Source organism: Epargyreus clarus, unplaced genomic scaffold, assembly GCF_041222505.1.
Source record: "Epargyreus clarus isolate Ecla_fem2 unplaced genomic scaffold, WU_Ecla_fem_2.2 ptg000017l, whole genome shotgun sequence".
In the NCBI taxonomy this organism is placed as follows: Eukaryota; Metazoa; Arthropoda; class Insecta; order Lepidoptera; family Hesperiidae; genus Epargyreus; species Epargyreus clarus.
Window position 1 is genome coordinate 1491990 of NW_027332225.1, and position 22921 is coordinate 1514910.

Below are 22921 nucleotides of genomic sequence, written 5' to 3' on the forward strand. Positions count from 1 at the left end.
TGAATACTAGAAGAATCTACCTGCGCTTCACAATAAAATATTTGTTGAAAAACTCAACTCAAAAAAATTATCATTTTATTCGGAAAATAATTTGGGGCCAGGGGGCCTCCACTCCTTTGTTGCCCCAAGGCCTCTATACCTCTAAATCCGGCCCTGGTTTCTCTTAAGGTTTTTCTTTCTTAAAATAGCCATTTGTAAATCTTCATACGCTATTAGTTATTAATAAATTGGTATCCAACTTTTACCTACTTAAGATCAAAATTCGTATGAAAAATATCGTATGAAGAAATTTTCAAAAGTACAAAGAAATCTTTAGTAGTCTAAACATTAGATAGATTGATTATTAATACGGCAATACTATTTATTTATTTTTAATTAAGATTGGAATTTTTTCGCTGGGCGAACACATCATCCCGTACAAACAAACTATTAAGCAATTCATCTCATAACATTGTATAAAACGAGTACATACTTTTAAAAGATTTTAAATTGCGCACATACGGAGTTTCTTTCGGCATATATTCGGCATATTTTTCATACGGCAATACTAAAATTGACAAATTTACGATCGTGGATGAATAAAATGTGGATAAAGTACAATAATAAGGGGCCTAAATACTTTCTAGCAACCCGAGTTATATTTATACGATGCGATCTTAGTTCTCAAAGGTCAAATGCATTTATGATCGAACTTTAGTAGGTTTTCGATCCTATTTGAAGTCATTGTAGTTTGCAGAATTTGTACGCTATCAGATGGACTGCATTGTTGTTATTTGCAACTTCATAAAAAGTTAGAACCAATAGCTCAACTCAGCTCAGTTTAAATCTAGCTCAATGTGGGTGTTTCCATTCCACCGTTTATTGTGCATAAAATGAAAACGTATGTTGCTTTATACTCCATAAATAGATAGAGAAAGCTTAATAGCACAAAAGTAGCTCGTAGTATGATGAGGGATTTAGATCTCTTAAATGCTATGAGTGTTAAAATAAAATATATTACATTTTTCCTCATATGTATGTTTTCAGTGTCATTTTTAGTAATATTTGATTTGTTTTATAACTTTTTGTATCTACTTTTTAGGGCTATGTGCTTCAAAACGATGACATAAAAAACCCTAAAAACCCTATGATTACTCGTGTGTCTGTCTGTCCATTCATCCCGTCCGATTTGCTGCCAGTAGATTGGCAGCACCGATTAAGTTGAAATTTAGTGTCCATATGTTTTTTTTTAATAATAATGGAGTAGCAGACGAGCATGCAGTCCACCTGATGGTAAGTGACTACTGCCGCCTATGGACATCTGTAATCAACCCCAGATAGGATTAGATATTCCTACCTAAGGTGGGCCACAAATGCCCTGCTACCCCTGAGGACTAAGCTGGAATGCCTAGGAAAAGTATGTCTCCCTTACCACACCCTTCAAAACGGAACACAGCAGTGTTTAACCTATTTCTGGCAATAACAGCAGTGTTAAACATTGCTGTTATTGTCAGAAATAGGTGTGGCGGTGGTGCCGCCGGAGTCGAACCACAAAGGGTTCTACCACCTTCATATGTATCTCTATGATAGTAATAAACTAATGTACTAATAATGTATATAAATGAAACTTTGTATAGTGATATATAAAATGATAGATCTTGATGTGGCGGTTATAATTATATATTTTGTTAATATTGAAAGTAATATTTTTAAAGTAATTTAAGTTGAACCATTCCAGTTCATATCACCAGTTACAAATTTTATGAACAGAACCCTTCGTTTGCGAGTCTCACTTACGCAGTTTTTTAACCTTATTATCTTTATCTGTACCCTATTACTAAATACATTATCTTTATATCTTCATCACTTTATTTATTTTTTACTTATATCCCAAAAAAAATGTAAATAATGTTGCCATATGGTACCATTATTATAATTATTAATATAATCTTTATATTAACGTTGGGAGCAAAAGTTTCGAGATGTTTATGCTAATTAATACTAAGATAACATGGTTAACACGGCAGGCTCCAGAAATGTTTAGGAACAGGAGCGAAAAGCCTTTATTGTTTCAATACCTTGAACACGATTCTGAGAAAAAATATTTAATTGCCTATACTTACAAAAATAAGAAAACTTTATTAGTTCAGACCGACTGATTTATCATCTCAAGCCTAAACTACCGCAGATTAAGCATGAAATGTATGTCCTGTTATGACATACCCACTATGGAAGGATTTTTTGACACTCCACCCCTAAGGGGATTATACAGCTTCTTCGAAAATCTGCCAATTTTGAAGCAAGCTTTCTGCATTCTGGGATTTTAAATTTGTATTATATTTATGTTCATAATTACGCGAACGAAGTCGCTGAGTAATTATGTTTGTGATAGTTTTGAAAATGTACATATTAGTAAGACCTGAGAAACTTAGAATTACGGAGAAATATCTAATAATAAGCCCACGGCTGTACTAGATCTTGATCTACAGTCTTTTTTTTTTGACGAGGGGCAAACCTTCAAAAGGTACCCAGTGGGAGGGACACGTTGTGGGAGCGACACGGGGTTATGTGGGATTTTTACCGCACTAAAACCCCCCCGGTGATCATCCTCAGCGCTGCGAAGGGGACTCCGGGATCTCCAACGAAACGCAACCGGAGCCCTCTGAACGTATTGCCCCAACAGGCTCCGCCCAGGTGAGCCCAGGCGCTCTCCACACCGTCTGGTGTTTACGACGGTATGCGACCACACATACCGCCGTCCTTCCCGGGGTCGCTTGCTGGACGGTTCGAGCTCCCACTCTTGCCGCAACCCCGGAAGCCCCCTTTTAGTCGCCTCCTACGACAGGCAGGGGATACCGTAGCCCTACTCTGGTTCCGAAACTACAGGGACAAGAACAGGGCCTACCTAAAGCCGATCAAGCATGCATTGTCTCTTCTGGACTAAGATTCTAAGATATTCTAAGATAAGAGACTAAAAAGTTCTTAAAGGTGTGTGAAGTCTACAAATCCGAACTTGACCAGCGCGGTGGACTTGCGTGGACTATGACCTAACCCGTCTCATTCTGAGAGAAGACCCGGTCCCGGCAGGGGGACAGTAAGGTTGACGTACGTCTCGTAATACATAATAGTAATAGTACTTAGTTCCATATTTCCAAAGTTTTAAAGAAAATTTACAGAAGCATCAATTGAATCCATTATAAGTAAACTATAGCTAATAATCTTGTAGTTATATTTGTTATAAGATTTCCAAGGCATTTTGTAGGTATTAAATATACAGTTTCCGCTAACTTTTTTAATTAATTACGGTTCACTTACAGAGTATACATCAGTGTATTAGACGGGTACCGTGTACTAAAAATGCTATTTTTAGGGTTACGTACCCACAGGGTAAAATCAGAAAACACTAAGCCCCTTCTGTCAGTCTGTCACAGGGCTCATCTCTGGAACCGTAATAGATAAGCACTTGAAATTTTAACATAATATGTATAATGGTGGCCGCTATAACAACACATACTAAAACATAGATGAGTAAAGATTACTCACTCCTAACAAGAAAATGTACCCAGTAGCATTACCATGAGTTGGCATAGAAACGCCACTATAGAAATGGTAAATAGAAAACTATTGTCATTTTGCTAGTGAATAACATAACTACTATCGTTACGGTATTTCTTGACAACGTCTGTCAAATTAATGACTCATGGGACCGAATTTGTATGGCAATAGATCATAATGACATTCGCTAGCGATTTGATTTCGATAGGTTTTTTACGTATCGAGTTACGTCACTACGGATTTTAGTTCTACGAGTAACCACCAGAGGCGCTGTACAATTTTTCATACATTTATTTTACGCAGTCGCTAGCGAGTAATACTTTTGTAAACTCATGGTAGTCCTACAGTTGTGAGAATTGAAATAGTTGCGTAAAAAGTTTTGCCACGTCTCCGTGCTAAAATGTCCCTAAAATATTTGAAATAATTATTTATTTATTACGTAAATTACGCAGTATTATTTATTTATTCGTTAATTTTCTCTAAAAATGTTTTTATATATTTATTTACTAATCTATGACTAAAAATAAAAATTAATATTGAAAGTAAATGGGGGTCGCCATTCAAAAAAATAACCTATTTTTCGGCCTTTTTCGCTTTATGTATTGAATCCGGAACCGTAGTACCGTAGACAGTTCAAACTTTTACAATGCAAACTTCAATGGCAGCTATTATAACAAATACTAAAAATAAAAAATTAAGACGATTTTGATGGTACGGAACCGTCTAAGTGCGAGTTCGACTTACACTTGGCCGATTATTCTATAGACTATTTTGTCAGGTACGGCTTGTTTGCGCGGCCGGGTAACGATACATATAAATACGTTAGCAATTTGCAAAATAATATTATATTGCTTGCCACGACACGTGTCTGATGCGTTCACTGTTTGGAGATAAATATATATAACAATTACATAAAAGATCTTTATATTTATACCGTTTATGATTATGTGAAAACGACTTTTCTATGAACTCTTTACTCTATGGTACATTTTAATAAATTTTATACATTATTAATCAATTTGTATAAGGCTTTGTTTAATAATAATTTCATTGTTCGCAGGCAACTCGTCAAGTTCTCTGAAAAACAGAAACCTTAATCTGGAAGCGTCTTTGATGAAACCTGTTAAGGTAAATAAGAAAACTATTGTAATTGTACAAGCTTTTGTTTTACTTGCTTTGTTAATTTGTATTTAACTATTTAAGTCTTTAAAATTAATTATAATCCACTTTAACCTAAGTCGCCAATAGAATAATTTAAAATTTTGCACACAGACATAATTTTGAAGGTTTAAACCTTCTGTGGTTCGACTCCGGCGGCACCACCACCCCACTTATTTCTGCCTAATAAAAACAGTGTTAAACACTGCTGTGTTCTGTTCCCTTACCATGAATTTTCAAAATATCCCACAATCTTACGTTACGTTTACTCAATCCATTATTCTGTTCCGTTTGCTTAGTAGACTGAGTAAAAGTAACAATAAATAAGTGCAAACTCAAGTCTTTTTACTGCCTCACATGTTCGCAAAAAAACAGAGACAAAACATAAAGCACATTTTGTCACTTTAGACATTTAATGTTACTGACACTATAATTCTGATACAATCCGCTAGGGGCGCTGAATGGAAATTGTATGGGCAAATACGTAAACAAATACCAAAACCTATATTTGTCAAAACGTAAAAACTCGTGGTAAGGGTACTGGTGTGAAGAGTGTGTACTTTTCTTTTTATTACCGTTATAGTGTAATACGTAAACGGTAAACGTTTTCGAGCACTTGTACTAAGGGTAGCCGCGCCTAACACTGCTGTTGTTAGGCAGAAGTAGGTGTGGCGGTGGTGCTGCCATTTTGTAAACAGTAAACAACATTTTGCGATGGCCTAATTAACTTTTCAGCTAGGCAATTCCGTAAGGAAAACAGCGTTGAGTTCAACGCCCCGCCAACATGGAGTAACGTTTTCGTCTTCACTAATTACTAGAGATGCGCCGAATATTCGTTTGGTTTTCGGTATTCGGCGTATTCGGCATCTTTTTTGCTATTTGTATTCGGCCGAATTATTCGGTTTTGGTGCCGAATATATTCGGTTCGAGTATTTCTATTTTCTTGCGTACACGACATGGTACAAGACTAAAACACAAAATTTCTTATGTAAGATTTATGTTATATTATAAGTCAAACTCAAATCGTATGAAGAATGTGTTGAATAAGGCTAATAAAATAAAGCAATTACACTTCAAACTAACATTTATTTTGATACCTCAAGTAACACATTTATTATTTAATCTATGGTTAGTATAGTCAACATTTATTTTAAATCTTAAATCAGTATTCATTTTTTAAACTCAAATCAACATTTTAAAGTGTGAATGAACACACATAACTGGCAAATTGACAATAAACAAAGGGTAAACCGAATAATTTGGCTGAATATTCGGTTCGGTAAAGGTTAAACCGAATATTATTCGGTATTCGGTTATTCGGTGAAACCACTATTCGGCGCATCTCTACTAATTACTATTATGCACCACAAGCAACACAAGAATTTACGGTTTTTAGTAGAACTACTCACGGTCGGAATAGTTTGACACTATTTGAGAATTTCTATATGAAAAAGTTTTTTTTATATAATATAATATAAGAGTAGCAGACGAGCATGCAGTCCCCCTGATGGTAAGTGGTTACTGCCGCCCATGGACATCTGTAATTAACCCCAGATAGGATTAGATATTCCTACCTGAGGTCGGCCACAGATGCGCCGCTACCCCTGAGGACTAAGCTGGAACACCTCGGAAAAGTCTGTCTCCCTTACCACACCCTTCAAACCGGAACACAGCAGCGCCTAACACTGCTGTTATTAAAAATGCCGGAGTCGAACCACAAAGGGTTCTACCACCTTCAGTATGGTATTCACTAAGCAAAAATAATGACGACGAATTAAAGGCTGGCTGATATCGAGCATAGCCAATAATTATGTTAGTGAATTACCTCCTAGTAGCTTTCCTGCTAAGTTCCTATTTTTAGAATTAATTTGCTGTATATTTTTACCTCATAACTCTCATTAAACCGTTTATCGAACGACACTCTATCAATTAAAGTATATGCTTATATATAGAACGTGTATGGCGACAAATGCTTTTATGAAAATATCTATAACGTAATCATATTCGTATCCACATATAAGAAACTAGTTTCTGCCCGCGGCTTCGCCCGCGTTTAAAAGAAAATAATATGACATACTAACATACATAAAACTGAAAATTCGTACCTTCAACTTAGCTAAAGATCATCACTTGAACAAATGCATAGTTTACGATTCAATCCTTACTAATATCGATTAAAATAATCGATGTTTTGGGTCCAACAGACCGATTCTCTGCTTAATCGATTTTAGATCGCCATCCCTAGTACCCGTGGGATTTCAGGGATAAAAACTATCCTATGTCCTTTTTCGGGTCTCAGACTCTCCTTGTACAAAATTTCATTAAAATCGGTTCAGTGGTTTAGGCGTGAAGAAGAGACATCCAAGCAGACAGACAGAGTTACTTTCGGATTAATAATATTAGTAAGGATAAAGATAAGGATTGAGGAATTCCTCATTGATTTCCAACAAGTAGGGACGTATAATAATGTTATTCGAATACAAATACATTACTCCTATATAATAATACTAGCAGAACCCCGCGGCTTCGCCCGCGTAAAAAAAATATGATATAACAGACAAATACTCGTAACTGTAATCGTAAATTTGTACCTTTAACAATTTTAACGATAAAATAGCATTAATATTTAATTAATAAAAGCTTTTTTTCTTCACTGTGTAACTAAATTGGTCAAGCTTTCTTCAGAAACATACACTAAAATTCTAATTAGTGGACTGTAATGAAACTTTCTTTAAAATATAAGTTTCATGTAGGATACAATAATTATTATTTACTCTATTCTATAGGAACCGTCCATGTTATATGTGGCCTTACATACAGTGGTTCTTTCCAGGGTAGCTGGCTGGGCGGTTAGAGCTCCCATTCTTGCTGCCCGCAAATCCTGAAGTCCCCCTTTAGTCTCGTACGACAGGCAGGGGATACTGTAGCCCTGTTCTAGCCCAAAATTTTAATCCAAGGCCTATGTGTCTATCACATAACCATCACTAATCCACGCATAACCACAACCATACCCCACGGCAGGACAAAATGTTGGCACGCAGTGTGTCCAAAGTAGTTGCGATGTACCTAATCAGTATACCAAAATTACGCATTATCATATATGAAATTTGCACCCGTCCACGTTGTCGTGTATTTGTCTGAATAGACGTTATCTGAAATTTTACGTTTCTAACTTCGAACCTAAAAGATTCCCGTATATATACATATAACACTTCTTTTACCTCCTTAGTAGAATTTCAAAAACATTCCTATGTACATATGTATCAATAAATACTTTATCATCAAATTTCTGAAAGCTAATTCAACACCTGCGGTCGGCAAGCCGACACCCACGGGTGGTGTATGGCCCGCGACTTTTCCTTGTGGCCCGCGGGTCTGCGCGTTACTAATAATTTACCAAGTGCAAGTCCAACCCGCACCTTGAGCATTCCGTACAACTAAAATTTTTATTTACACATTTTGTGAAAATTTCAACTGTCTACCTCTAACGGTTTAAAAGTTAGTTGGAAATATATCGAATAGCAGTTTGTTGTATGGGGACCCCTTTTTGTTTTCAACTTTTTTATTTTTAGTATTTGTTGTTATAGCGGCCACCGTTATGCATCCTCTGTAAGAATTTCAAATGTCTATCTATTACGGTTTCAGAGATAGAGCCCTGTGACACACGGACAGACGGACAGACAGTGAAGTCTTAGTAATAGAGTTCCGTTTTTATCCTTTATGTACGGAACCCTAAAAAACCTTCGATGTGCACTTCAACACGCGTAATACATTCCCATGTTAAAAATATATGTTACGATGGCCCGTGGAATTTCACCCTACACTAAACCTCTCTGCACTCTGTTCTTTTTCCAGACACGCCAAAGGAAGTAACTTCAACAACGGTTTTTAAAGAATCTTCCTTTACTTATAGGTTTCTAAAGGTGGTAGAACCCTTTGTGGTTCGACTCCGGCGGCACCACCGCCACACCTATTTCTACCTAATAACAGCAGTGTTAGGCGCTGCTGTGTTCCGTTTTTAAGGGTGTGGTAAGGGAGACAGACTTTTCCGAGGCGTTCCAACTTAGTCCTCAGGGGTAGCGGCGCATCTGTGGCTGACCTCAGGTAGGAATATCTAATCCTATCTGGGGTTGATTACAGATGTCCATGGGCGGCAGTAGCCACTTACCATCAGGTGGACTGCATGCTCGTCTTCTACTTCTATAGTATAAAAAAAATAGTACCCTAATGGTGGTTGATTGTTGAGTTGCTAAAATGCTGAAACAGATGTGTAAACAGAAAGGCATAATGCATACACCCTTCTATAGCAGTCTTAAGGGTTGATGTAAAAATCTAAAAAAAACTGTGACTCAGATGCTTCATTGATTGTAATGATAATTTTTCATAGTGGTCGCTCCCGCATTAACGGAGTTTGAAATAAAATTCCAACCCCCATTTAACGACCTTAAGGGATGATTTTCCAAAAATAATGGTATAGGTGTTTAATTATTTTCTATCGAAAACCCAAATACCGATTTTTATACAGTTTACATTAAAACTGGAGGACTTTCATACAAACTTACATCCCCTTTTTTACCCTCTTGAGGGTAGATTTTCCATAAATGGTGTTAAAAAGTTCTATTATTTCTAACAGGAAAACCAAATGCAAGTTTTTATAGTCCTTGCTTCCGAATTAACGGAGTTTGGAATAAAATTCCAACCCCCAATTAACGACCTTAAGGGATGATTTTCCAAAAAAAAATGAAATAAGTGTTTAATTATTTTCTATTGAAAACCCAAATACCGATTTTTATACAGTTTACTTCAAAACTGGTGGACTTTCATACAAACTTACAACCCCTATTTTACCCTCTTGAGGATAGATTTTCCATAAATGGTGTTAAAAAAGTTCTATTATTTCCAACAGGAAGCCAAATGCAAGTTTTTATAGTCCTTGCTTCCGAATTAACGGAGTTTGAAATAAAATTCCAACCCCCATTTAACGAACTTAAGGGATGATTTTCCAAAAACAATGAAATAGATGATTAATTATTTTCTATCGAAACCCAGATACCGATTTGTATACAGTTTACATCAAAACTGGGGGACTCTCATACAAACTTACAACCCTTATTTAACCCAAATGAGGGTTCATTTTCTAAACGGTAGAATTATAGTTCCACTGTATCTAACCAGTGAGCCAATGGCTAACTTACATAGTGCTGGCTTTCAAATTGGCAAATTTTAAAATAAGCTGTTAACCCTTATTTTACCAACTTAAGGGTTGATTTTCCAAAAATGGTGAAATAGGTATTTAATTATTTTTAATCGAAAACCTAAATACCGATTTTGATAGCGTTTACATCAAAACTGGGGGAATTCTATACAAACTTACAACCCTTATTTAACCCACATAGGGGTTGATTTTCCAAAAACGGTAGAACTAAAGTTATTTTATATCTAACCAGCAAAGCAATGGCTAACTTTCATAGTGCTGGCTTCCAAAATGGCAAAATTTAAAATAACCTGTCAACCCCTATTTAACCACCTTTAGGGTTGATTTTGGAAAAACCCTTAGATTAGATTTTTATTACTTTAAATCAGAAAGCTAAATACCAATTTTCATCTAGTTTGCTTTAAATCTGACGGACTTTCATATTAACTTCCAACCCCCATTTAACCCCCTTAACGGTGGAATATCAAAAAATCCGTTCTTAGCTGACCTCTACTCGGTGAAAAGAATATTCCTACCAAATTTCAAGTCTTTAGCTCTAATGGTTCCAGAGATATCGTGATGAGTGACTATATACGTGGAAATCTCTTATATATATATAGATTATGTTTTCCGTGACTTTGTGATAATGTTATCTACTTTTTTTTTTTTTTCTTTTTTTTTTATATTTGAACCTGACGATAAAGCAGACGTGCTACCTGATGGAAAGTAGTCAACGTCGCCTATGGACATTTGCAACACCAGAGGAGTCGCCAATGCATCGCCGGCTTTGAAGGAGAGCTCTTTTTGCACCTTTTTTGAAGAGCCCCATGACATAGCGCTACTTGTCGTCGTCAACGAACATGGGTAAATCAAGTATCGCCATTCGCCACACAAATATTAAAAAATAATAATAATACTTCATCAGTTACAACAAGCCTAAGAATAAAACACGTGGTTTCAGAGTAATTATAAATTGGCGGCACTTACTCATTTGTTGCTGTGCTCTGATGGATTTGGATGTCCACGGGGTTTGTTCTTAGCAGCATGGTCATTTGCAATCGTAATAAGGCGTCCGAAAGTACGTAATGACGTCTTCGAGGATTAAACGAATATTTAAATGACGTTCTTCTAGGAATAAACTTTGTAATATTTATACCAGAACGGTCCGGTACGTCCAATTCGCGGATACGTCGCTTACTTAATATCGAAACGTAGATATTATATTCGAAGGATAATCAAATATTTAGGGACACGGGTGCAGTTATTGGCCATTTTAGCAACCGCAGACTTTTTTGTTTTTTATAAAACGGTTAGATTTTACATATACCCCGCGTGGCGGAGCGGCCACCATACCGGTCTGACGCGCAAAGGGTCCCGGATTCGATCCCCGGCCAGACAGATATCTAAATCATGAATTTAGATTTCTGTTTCTGGGTCTGGGTGTTTGTGTATTTGTCAATGTGCGTGCCCATGGCACCCACGACACAGGGAATCCTAGTGTGGGCTGTAAGTGTAGAAAGCGTTTATTATTTATTTATTATTTATATAAAAACTTTATGCACTGGAGTGTATATATACGTAGAACGACGAAGATATTATAGATTATCTAGAACAAGCTTCTTTTCCACAATGTTAAAAATAAACTTACTTAACAAAATTATTGGATAAATTGATTGACGCTTGAATTTCTTGTTCAAGATTATGAAACAGCATTTATTCTTTGACTTTACCATTTACCTTTTACCTTTACCATGATCAACTTAGGTTTGTTCCACTGTTGGGCACGAGTCTTTTCAGTGAAAAGGGTAAATTCATTGGTAGTCTAATACGCTAGCCAAGACATGTTTAAGATGTATATGTTTAAAGAACTTTATTCTCAAAAAAATTAATGTACTTATATGAGAATAGTAACAAACATTAATATAAAATACTAGCTGACCCGGCAAACGTTGTGTAGCCATATAAATAAAAAAATGTTAAGGGTGAACAACCCTTATCACTTAGGGGTATTAAAAATAGACAGTAGCCGATTCTCAGACCTACTGAATATGCATATAAAATTTGGTAAAAATCGGTAAAGCCGTTTCGGAGGAGTACGGTAACTAGCATTGTGACACGAGAATTTTATATATAAGAAGATTTACTATACATTCATTAATTTGCTATTGTATTGAATCGTCCAATGCATTTATTTGTTTAGTAATAAGTGTTACATTAAGTTTAATTATGTTTAATTGAAAATTAGACGAGCTTACCTGTAAGCGAAGTCTGATTATAATTTTATGAATGGTGATCTGAAATATAATTGAGAATTACAATGTAGTATCCTTCTTCCCACTCGTCGGCATCGCGATTGTTTAGCCTTTAAAAACAAAAAAGTTTTAAGACCACTGACACTGCGTATGACAGTGACACTATATTGACAGCTACCTCACTTAATTTAGAGTCTATCATTTCCAACTTAGTCTCCTTGATAATATGCATGCTGTCTATATCTAGGAGACTCTTTTGTTCTTATTGTTGCAGTATGGGTTTTGATTTTGGGAGGGTGGGTAATTATATTTCAGATCACCATTCATAAAATTATAATCAGACTTCGCTTACAGGTAAGCTCGTCTAATTTTCAATTTTATTTCATGGTGATCTGAAATATAATTGAGAATTACAATGTAGATGTTTAGAGACAACTGCAACAATGGGACATGTAATTAAATTAAAGATTTATTACCATACATATATATTATTATATGGATTTAATTACATTGCTGAATATTTATTCGTTCTGCATCATATGGATGAGATGTTGTGAAATCCATAGTGCTTAGTGAGATTTATTCTCAATAATAAGAAAAATATATATAAAAATACAATATGAAAATATCATATTAATAAGATTTTTTTCTCTTAATTAGGTATAATTATAAAATATATGTAATTATTAGGATTGCTAACTGAATATTTACTCTTACTGTATAATATGGATGAAATGTTCTGAAACACATAGTACTAAGTGAGATTCCCTCTGAATTAGATGAAATAATATTCAGTGCAATAATAATGCAATATTTTTCTCTAAATATATTATTACTAAAATTGGCCAACAATAATAATAATAGTAATATTGTAATTTAGTCAGTATTAATGATTATTCAATTCAAGCTTTTGCACCTTGCAAAAAATAAATACATACAAGGTCGAAAATATGTTTTCTACCCTCCATAGTATGTCATAATTATGTGTAGAATGAATTACTTGGTCAATTTTATTGACACAAATAATACTATTTCCTTTGCTATAAAGCAATATATGTATAAATATGTTTCATATGTGATGTGCACTATATAATAATGTACTTTTATATAATACTATACTTATATGTACCAGTAGGTACATTGTATGTATTCCAATATTATTAAAATAGGAAGCCATCCCATGTTGAATATTAAGGAATTAATACCATTATTTATTGACAAATTATGATTGGGTATTTGATTTGATCTTGGGAGGATATATGCCCCATGTGAGATCAATTTATATTTTATGTTGTAGGTATACTCGGTATAATATTGGGTGTTATACCTACTTTGTTTCATTATATTAGTATTCATGTTCAAGAGGGACATGATCATTCTTAGATCAATGAAACATTTTAGTTTTATATGACTTCCTGTTTTTGTAGGTATGTATCGGATTTGCAAAAGTTACTTATACTTTATGCTGTACCATGCTTATGCATGCCCTCAGTAAAGTTACATATCTATATGGTTGGTTGGAAAGCTTATGATGCGTTTCCTTTTGAAATCCAATCTGACTTTCGATCTAACATCTTTTCCTAAAAATGTGTGTAACTATCAGTTATGTGTATGTATAAGTTGATATCAGTTTTCATAACAGTATTTATGTATATGATTATTTCAAACCCCATTCATGACTAGAGCAGAAAAGCTTATCTTTACTCAAAAGTATTTATGCTGAGCATTCCCAGGATTAATTCAGTTTTAATAAGTCAAATATTTTTTAACTTCCATGGGGTTCTGGCTTACTTAGCCTGTAATGATTACTAACACAACTGGTTCTAGTTACAGCTCTGACAGTGATAAATTATAAAGTTATTTTACCCACAAGTTAAGTTAAGTTACCCACATTTTTCTCCATCTTAATTCTTTAAGAACAGGAAAGTAGATAAATCTTCTATATATTATAATTATAATAATAATTTATATATATAATATAGTTTTCTTTGTTCCAGGCAAGATGTCTGTCATGTGTGTCCTATATAGTAATGTTAGAGTCCTATATAGTAACGTTCATCACACATACCCCTAAGGAATTCCTATTAATTCTAGGGATGCTAGATTTACATTTGAAAATTGATTGGACATGCAGCTTACTTTCTTTGTTGTTTTATGTTTTATAAGAGCATCTAGGTATACACACTAGGCATAAAAAACCCAAAGAAGATATCATATTAATGGCTGGTCATTCACACGATATAATATTATTGTTATTAATTTTATATCATTAATGTGTCACATATTACCATGGTGGACATTATTTACCCTTAGCCTAAGCTTCATTATGAAATGATAACAATTTCAGCTTTAGTGTAACTAACATAGACATTATGAAGGCTTAAGTGCAATAGCAATTCTCATATTATGCTTGTCTTTATTCCAGGATTAATGGACTGCTGTGTTATTTGTTGACCTGATGACTGGTGTATAAATGTATGATGCATGTTTCTATATAAACCCGGTGTTGCTGAAGGAAATGTTTAAGCAACAATATAAATAATATATTATTATTTGATTGCTTTTTGTAATGTTGGGAGTACCAGGCTTCTGTTGTAGAACATTACATAGGTACTACCAATCTTTAGTAAATTTTTTCATGATGATCAACCTCATATTTTAAGCAGTTATGTACAGTAAAAGTGAAAAAAATATGTGCAGATATTTAATAATTATCCGTATGTTTGTGGACTGAACTTCCAAACCTTTAATTATTACTGTATTTATTCCTATTGAGTCACTGAAAGATGAGTGTAACGAAATTCAAAATGTGTAGCGCGGCTTTATATTGCATCGGTTCGCTCGCGCCTTTACCTAACGTCTCCGGCGCCGCGAGTCGCGTTCGACCGTTCCCCCGTTCGCCGCGCCAGTCCGCTTTACGCCGTCTTTATGAATACACGCTTTTGTACAAGTACCAACCGACTATCATTCCGTGTCTCCCGCCCTCAGTTGAATCATTTACAGTGGCGTCCCAACTCGTGGCATCTAATTTTTCGAACGCACATTCGTAAATTAATTAGTGTTAACGATCGTGTTCAACTGTGTTGACACGTCTGTGACTATAGTTTATCGTGTTCGTGTACTTGTGTTAAGTGTTAGTTTTAAACATGCCTCGACCACGTCGTAGGAGACAATCCTTGGACAGTGCAGAGGGCACTGACAAGAACTTGGACTCGTCATACGAGGATCGGCTGGAGCCGTTGTTGTCAGCGTTCGCCAGAGCTCAAGCTCAGTCGAATCGTGAGCTTATTGAATCTATTCTGAACTCGCACACGCTCAACCAGAGCTCTACCAGCCCTACGTCTCCAGGCATGTCATCAATGGTTCAGACTGGAAACTTCGCGAATTGTACCGCTCGTTTCAATGGATCAAAGCAGGACTCAGAAGTCGTAGAAGCATTCGTCGACGCTATATGTGTGTACAAGGAGTGCACTAACATCAGTGACGACCATGCACTACGTGGCCTTCCGATGCTCCTAGAGGGAGAGGCCGCTGTTTGGTTCAGGGGAGTTAAAGCGTCGATCGCATCGTGGGACGACGCACTCAAGCGCCTACGTTCAATGTATGGAGCTCCTAGGCCTCCGCATAAGATTTTTAGGGACATCTTCGCGTCAGACCAGCGCTCCGAACGTGCAGAGGTCTTCGTGACTCGCCTCCGTGCTCTGATGGCGAAACTACCCTATACCATCGAAGAAAGAATACAGTTAGATATGATTTACGGTTTACTCAACAACATAATTCGTGAACGTGTCAGTAGAGAATCCGTTCACAGCATCGAAGATTTGATAAGTAAAGCCAGACACATAGAGGACACCATCAATGAAGCGCCAGCGTATCCAAGTACTGTCGGTACTTTGCGCGGTTTTCATGTGTATCAAAAGAAAACGCTCCCTTCGTTCGCCGCGCGCGGCTTTGCGGCGCCCGCTTTGAATACAAGCGTGCCGCCGCCAGCCCTTTGTAGCGCGCCGCCGCCGACTTTGATCGCCGCCGCGCCGTCGCCCGCCCTTTGTGCGAGCGTGCCGCCGCCGCCGGCCGTCGCGTCGGTTAGAAGCGCGGGAAACGCATCAAACGCGCCGGTGCTGACCGCTACTTCTACGAGTGACGACACGACTAAAGTAGTAAGACTTTCGTCGAGTGCAGGTAAACTTTTCTGTGTTTATTGTCGTAAATCGGGACATTCGCGCGATTTGTGTCCGAAAATTAAAAGTAAGAGTGAAGTGTCCGGTTCTCAAATTTCGTGTTACGGTTGCGGTCGAATTGGTGTTATCCGTTCTAACTGCGTAAAATGTAACTCTTTCGCGTCCTTTAATGTTTTACAGAACTCTAACTCGGGTTGCAAATGTTTGAGTGATGTTTCTGTTTGTAATCGTTTAAATCATGATTCTGTTTATGTACGTAATGTTACAAAAGATAAAATGTGTAAAAGAAATTTGAAAAAGTGTAAGGTTCAAGGACACTTGTCTTCACGGCCCGAGTCGAAACTCAAACGCATGCCGACAGCGTCCAAGGCTAATGATTTTGAGTCTTCAATGTGTGATAACATACCTACTCGCGAACTTTTGCCTCTGGAAGACAAGTTACCTTTCAACGGTAATAATAATAATGTATCTAAGAATGATGTTGTACCTACTTATGCATGTTTGCCTATGAGCGGAACGGTTTTGCGGACGGGGCGACCGACCGAATCGCGTGTTTCAGATTCTAGTAAGGGCCGTCCCATTCTTTATATCGAGATTTGTGGTAACACCGGTACGGGTTTAGTTGACACGGCTGCCAAGCGTTGCGTTGCCGGAGCCTCACTTTATGCACTATTCCAAAGGCTCAACTTACCTTTTCGCGATAGTGTCATGTCAGTCAAGCTCGCGGACGGAGTCGTTCAAACACGGGATGTCAAACTCGTAGATGTAAAGGTAGGGCTCGATCGAACTGATGCAGTAATACCTACCACCTTCGTTATCTTTCCGCACGCCGTCAACAATGAAACTCTTCTAGGCATAGATTTCTTGCGCAAAGCACGCATTACTATTAACATGCATCGTAATACATGGTTCACGGCTGATCGACCTCATGTCACTCACCGCTTGCACTGGGAGAGGTCCCGCAGCCCTATGGTGTGTGCTTCCGCGGATTTTCAGAGGGCATTCAAGGGTACGATGCTGGAACCACATGAACGTACAATCCTCGCTGAACAACGTCAGGAGTATGAAGACGTTTTTAAGGAAGGGGGAGGTCCTAAGACCGAGAATTACGTCCCTCAGATTACACCTCATTTGCTCAAGCTAGCCGGTCCACTCATAGCTCCTAAAGGAAGCGTCGAGTACGAGCAAGAAAAGAGGAAACGCGTTCAGAACAAGGCTCGTCAAAACGCCGAGGGTTATGTTCCAGGTGACTTAGTCTTGTTACGCGGTCATATGTTAAGTAGTAAGGGGTTCAGTTCCAAACTCGCCCCACGGCAAGATGGTCCGTATGTTATCACTAAAAAGGTTAGTTCAACTACATACATCTTGTCTCGTTGTGGTAGTTCCGACGAAATTCTGGGGAAGTACCACACCAGGGATCTGCGACGCTACCACGCTCGTCAGGACGATCAGCCGGAGCCTGTAGGTCCGAAAAGACCGCGCTGTCGTCGTCGTAATCCTGTCGCGTAAGTTTTACTGGTGTTTGACCTGTCGTGAGGGCACTTGACTAGGTCAAAAGGGGGAGATTGTAGCGCGGCTTTATATTGCATCGGTTCGCTCGCGCCTTTACCTAACGTCTCCGGCGCCGCGAGTCGCGTTCGACCGTTCCCCCGTTCGCCGCGCCAGTCCGCTTTACGCCGTCTTTATGAATACACGCTTTTGTGCAAGTACCAACCGACTATCATTCCGTGTCTCCCGCCCTCAGTTGAATCATTTACAAATGTTAATTTTGTATAAATTCTCACATTTGTACATAAAGTTCACTCTTGACATTCACATATTTGCATTTATGTCACATATGCCACATAAATAAGTAATACTAAACAAGGTTTTTGAATTATTTACAAGTATGGACATTTATTATTTAGCACATTTGTAATGTTATAGTATTACAGGTATTGTTATAGTACCTGGCCTTAGAATAAATCATAAAGGTATTTGTGTCCAAAGACAACTCCAGACTTCTGGATTGATTATCACTGTAAACCAGTGTATTAAATAGATAATTTAAAAACTTCAAGTTACATCTATATATAATAGAGTTATATATATTATGTAAGCTCAATGACTTTAAGTAGGTACTCTGTACCAGTAGTTAAGTGGTGCATTATAGTTCTGATTGTACTCCTTGATACAAATCTCCTTAGAGTTATACCTTAATAATACGAGTATTTCCTGAAATCCGCAATATCTTGAAATACACCTAATCTGGATGTTAGGATATTCATATACCTAGCCCACAAGATATCAAATCAAACAGCTTTATATAGCTGGTAACTGATTAAATTTTATTATACATAATTTGTATATATGTGAGTAAGAGGTACTACAATATAACCCATGTAATATTGTTTACTTTGAGCCATGTATAGGTACCTGTTATTTGCTTATAAAACAGCTGAAATTGAGTAGGAACTATAGGGTATCCATAACAAATCAATGAACTCTGCTCAATTGTGTTGAGGTATTAACACAGAATGCTACTATCAAAGCTAGGACTTCAGACGCTGGATCCAATATATGGGATACTTATAGTATTCTTTCTTCATGTGACTAAAAATATATTGGACAGATATGTGTCAGTATCAATAAGCCGGAGTCTTGTTTGCTTAATCATTGTCCTCCTGAGGTGGTTCTTTTGAGAGAGCATGCCTTCTGTTCTATATCAGGTTAACATGAAACAGTTGTCATGTATATACGCCAGTGTGTATGTGATAATGTGAAGAGCACATCTATTACCATTTGAGATCGAGCATTGGATTAACTAGTATACAAAAATAATTTTGTCATCAATGTTGTAAGATTTTTATCTTGATGACATATAATCAATTTTAATATCATATAACACAATTGATTTGTGTGCAACAACCGATCTCAACCAATTTCAAATTGGCAACGGGGTGCTGCATAAAACATTTATGTCACAAATGTCTATTTTAGACATTGTTTTCTGATAAGATAGCTAGTCTTCTATCATTTGTAATGCAGCTAAGTGAGTTTCAATGTCTTCAGTATGATTCCGTTACATGAGCTCATGAGCATCATGCTGTGCAGTGAATCCTGATAAGATTCTTATATGCACGGGGTTATATTTGTTTTGGGTTAGCGCACCAGCAATGTGATGATTTCTGTTCTCCACCATGTATTACATATATTTTTATCGTGTGTATTGTGGTGGAGCATAAATGACCTATTATGACCTTTATAGGTAGCACTAGTTAAAGTGTTATTCTGAGAAGAGCATCAAAATGTACCAGGTTGATTTCCTCAGTTCTCATTGGAATATGTCATCCATCCAGTTGCTTCACACATACCTCCCAATTTTAGAGAACTCTGATGATATTATTGTATTCACTCGTTGTCCCAGTATGTTGACATAATATTTTCCATTTCTGTTAGGACACTGTTTTGTCATATAGTTACAAATATGTTTTGCTATTTGCAATAACTCCATGAATGATTCCTGAAATTATAGCTGGTTCTGAAAATTATTTTGTCAGAGTTGGTATAACAGGGTTGGCATAACCTTGTGTTGTAGCAGCTCTAGCTTGGTGCTTATAAATCATTCATGCTTTATACTGTGTATTGTTAGTGCAATAGCTAGTGATGGGAGCATTCAAGCCATTTGCCACATATAAATGTTAGCGCAGGTATCTCGTACTCAATGGCGAATGAGTGAAAGGTTTAGTGTCAACAAAGTAACACTTGGAGTATCTTGTACTCGACGGTTCTGATGCTTTGTATATTCGACCACTTGCCACATAGAAATGTTAGCGCGAGTATCTCGTACTCAATGGCGAATGAGTGAACCGTTTAGTGTCAACAAAGTAAAACTAGGAGTATCTCGTACTAGACGGTTGTGACTCTTTGAATATTCGAACATTTGTCACATATAAATGTTAGGGCCAGCATCTCGTGCTTAATGGTGAACATGGGAACCATTTAGTGTCGACAAAGCGACGCCACGAGTATCTCGTACTCGGGTGGGTGGTACTCGTGGCTCGGGTGCATTTTATATTTGGACCATTAATTGCTAAGTTATATGCATAAAAATGCAAGCATCTTACGGTTAATGGCGAATATGAGCACCGTTTGGTGTCTGTAACGTGCAAGAGCGAGATTGGCGTGCGTGAATAGTTTTGAAGTTGTAGATACGAGAAAGTTTTTCAAACAATATAGTTTCTTTCTAAGCATATGTTAGTTATTTAGGCATTTTTATAGTTGTGCACACATAACTGTAAAAAATGAATACATTATTTTCTTACATACCTGGTAAGTGATTTGTACATAACCTATGAACCGGTGATCCAATCCGAGGAATTGCTTCGTAAATTCTTGCTACTGCGACCACAACTACGCGGACGTGATTCTTCATTCCTAGTTTCCATTTTTTCACTAGTTTTGCTTCACTATACACGTTTAACAAAACTTTGAAACAAGTAATTAATTTAAAAAAATCAAAAACCCGACTGCACCAAAAAGTGATGAAGAAGAATTTCCAAAAGCAGTGAAATAGGCATTTCATTGTTTTTATCCAGAAAGCCAAATACAAGGTTTCGTAGTAGGTGTCTGTTTCAAAAACAAAAGATATTATCCTATTTTATCCTCGTAGTGCTCATTTACGCTATATAAAGAACCTATGTGTAAAATTCCAGCACGCTTAATTTCAGCGGTTTCCCTTTGCGTTGATCTCTGGCACAGCAACTCATTCATTTAGTCAGAATGTCATCTCGATGTGTATATACGAGTATATATGTACTAGCTGACCCGGCAAACGTTGTGTTGCGATATAAATAAAAAATGTTAAGGGTGAACAACCCTTATCACTTACGGGTAAAAAATAGATAGTGGCCGATTCTCAGACCTATTGAATATGTACTCGTATATAAAATTTGGTGAAAATTGGTGAAGCCGTTTCAGAGGAGTACGGTTACTAACACGAGAATTTTATATATAAGATATATTATATAATGTATGTGTAATCTCCTCTTAAATTCCTTTATTTTGACACCCTACTCGATAGGTTTAGTTAAAACTTTTTTTAAAACGTGTTGCTATTTCGTGACAAAATCCACCATTTACGGTCTATAAAATATATAACTTCAGTAAATCAAAGTTTCGGTCATTATTTTACCTCGTTATAGCTAGAATTTCATTATTTTTATCCAACAAGCCTAATACAAAATTTCATAATGTTTGCTTCAAAATTGACGATTGTTCAAATGAACTTTTAACCCTTATTTTACCCTCTATGGGGTTGATTTTTCGGAGGGGGATACATAAGTGCGTCCTTGTTCTTATCCAGAAAGCCAAATACAATATTTTATAGTAGTTGTTTCAAAATTAAAGGATTTCAAAAGAACTGTTTTCCCCTATTTTACCCCCTTAAGGGAAGAATTTCCAAAAGGCCTTTCTAAGTACTTATTCACGCTATATAGTGAACCTATGAGCAAAATTTCAGAACTGTAAGGTCCTTGGTTTAGGCTTTACGTTGATTTATGAAAAATGAAAAAGTCATTACTTAGTCAGTCAGTCAGTCACCTTGCTGTTTTATATATATACAAATATGTTTTTTACAATCTCCGTTTAATTTCCTTTCATTTGATACCCTACTCGATAGGTTCGGTTAACTTTTTTTTTAAATGTGTTACTATTTCGCGCCAAAAATCCGCCATTTTGATTTTTTTTTACTAATACCTATCTAAGGACACTCGGGTCATTGAGACAAATATAATGACACCTTAACTGTTGAAATTCATCCAGCCTTTTGTTAGATCGGATCAAATAAAGAAAGACAAACATACAAGATACGCGCGAAAAACATAACCCTTCCTTGACAGCCGGGTAAAAATAATATCACGATGCCTTGGAAGCGCGAAAAAGAAGTGAGGTAGCTGTCAATATAGTGTCACTGTCATACGCAGTGTCAGTGGTCTTAAAACTTTTTTGTTTTTAAAGGCTAAACAATCGCGATGCCGACGAGTGGGAAGAAGGATACTACATTGTAATTCTCAATTTTATTTCAGATCACCATGAAATAAAATTACACATATTTAAGACCTTTTCTCCGAAATCTTAGTCGTGTAAAATTCCTTAAACCTTGTCAATAGTCATTTATTTGATTATTAATTTTTGCGCACTTCGAAAAATCAGAGGTTCACGCGCATACTAATGATTTGAACCCTAAGTGTTCAGGGGGCTTACCACCATCTTTTTAAAACCATTATAGTTCAGGAAAGTTTTATTTCCTGCTTAAAACAGTAAAATATTCCGTCATACACAATGTGTGGCTGTGAGTGTAGAAAGCGTGTATACACAGGTAAACAAACTTAAACCCTTATTAATTGTTCGCTTATCCATTGTATAAAACCAACTGAAATTGTCATATTTTGCTTAAAAGTTAAGTTTTCTGGAAAAAAGGGAAAATGATTAAAGTAATATTATGTTAAGAGATGGTAGTAATCCCCCAGACCAATAAACTTTGCTTAGACATTGTGAGGCTTTTAATCTTAAATTTAAATTTGTTTATGAACAATCATAAATATTGAATATTAATTAGTTGTTCA

At 36.6% G+C, this 22921-nt stretch overlaps 2 protein-coding genes across 2 annotated transcripts in view; both read left to right on the top strand.

Annotated features, from left to right (window-relative positions):
- NGR-A29 (neuropeptide receptor A29) overlaps positions 1–22921 on the top strand; it is a 99554-nt gene that overhangs the window by 75134 nt on the left and 1499 nt on the right. The window contains exon 7 of the mRNA XM_073082251.1: positions 4595–4662. Coding sequence (XP_072938352.1) covers positions 4595–4662 — 68 coding nt within the window. The remainder of the gene's footprint in view (positions 1–4594; positions 4663–22921) is intronic.
- On the top strand, positions 15282–17825 carry LOC140749013 (uncharacterized). The gene is made up of 2 exons (XM_073082012.1): positions 15282–16317; positions 17170–17825. The coding sequence occupies exons 1-2, from the start codon at positions 15285–15287 to the stop codon at positions 17823–17825; spliced, it is 1689 nt and encodes a 562-aa protein (XP_072938113.1). The 5' UTR covers positions 15282–15284.

What these genes read in the sequence shown, in the direction of transcription:
- LOC140749013 (XM_073082012.1), top strand. Translation starts at nt 15,285, where the DNA reads ATGCCTCGACCACGTCGTAGGAGACAATCCTTGGACAGTGCAGAGGGC. An exon ending in AAGACTTTCGTCGAGTGCAG is followed by an intron (nt 16,318 to 17,169) that starts GTAAACTTTTCT and finishes AAACTCTTCTAG; the next exon opens with GCATAGATTTCTTGCGCAAA.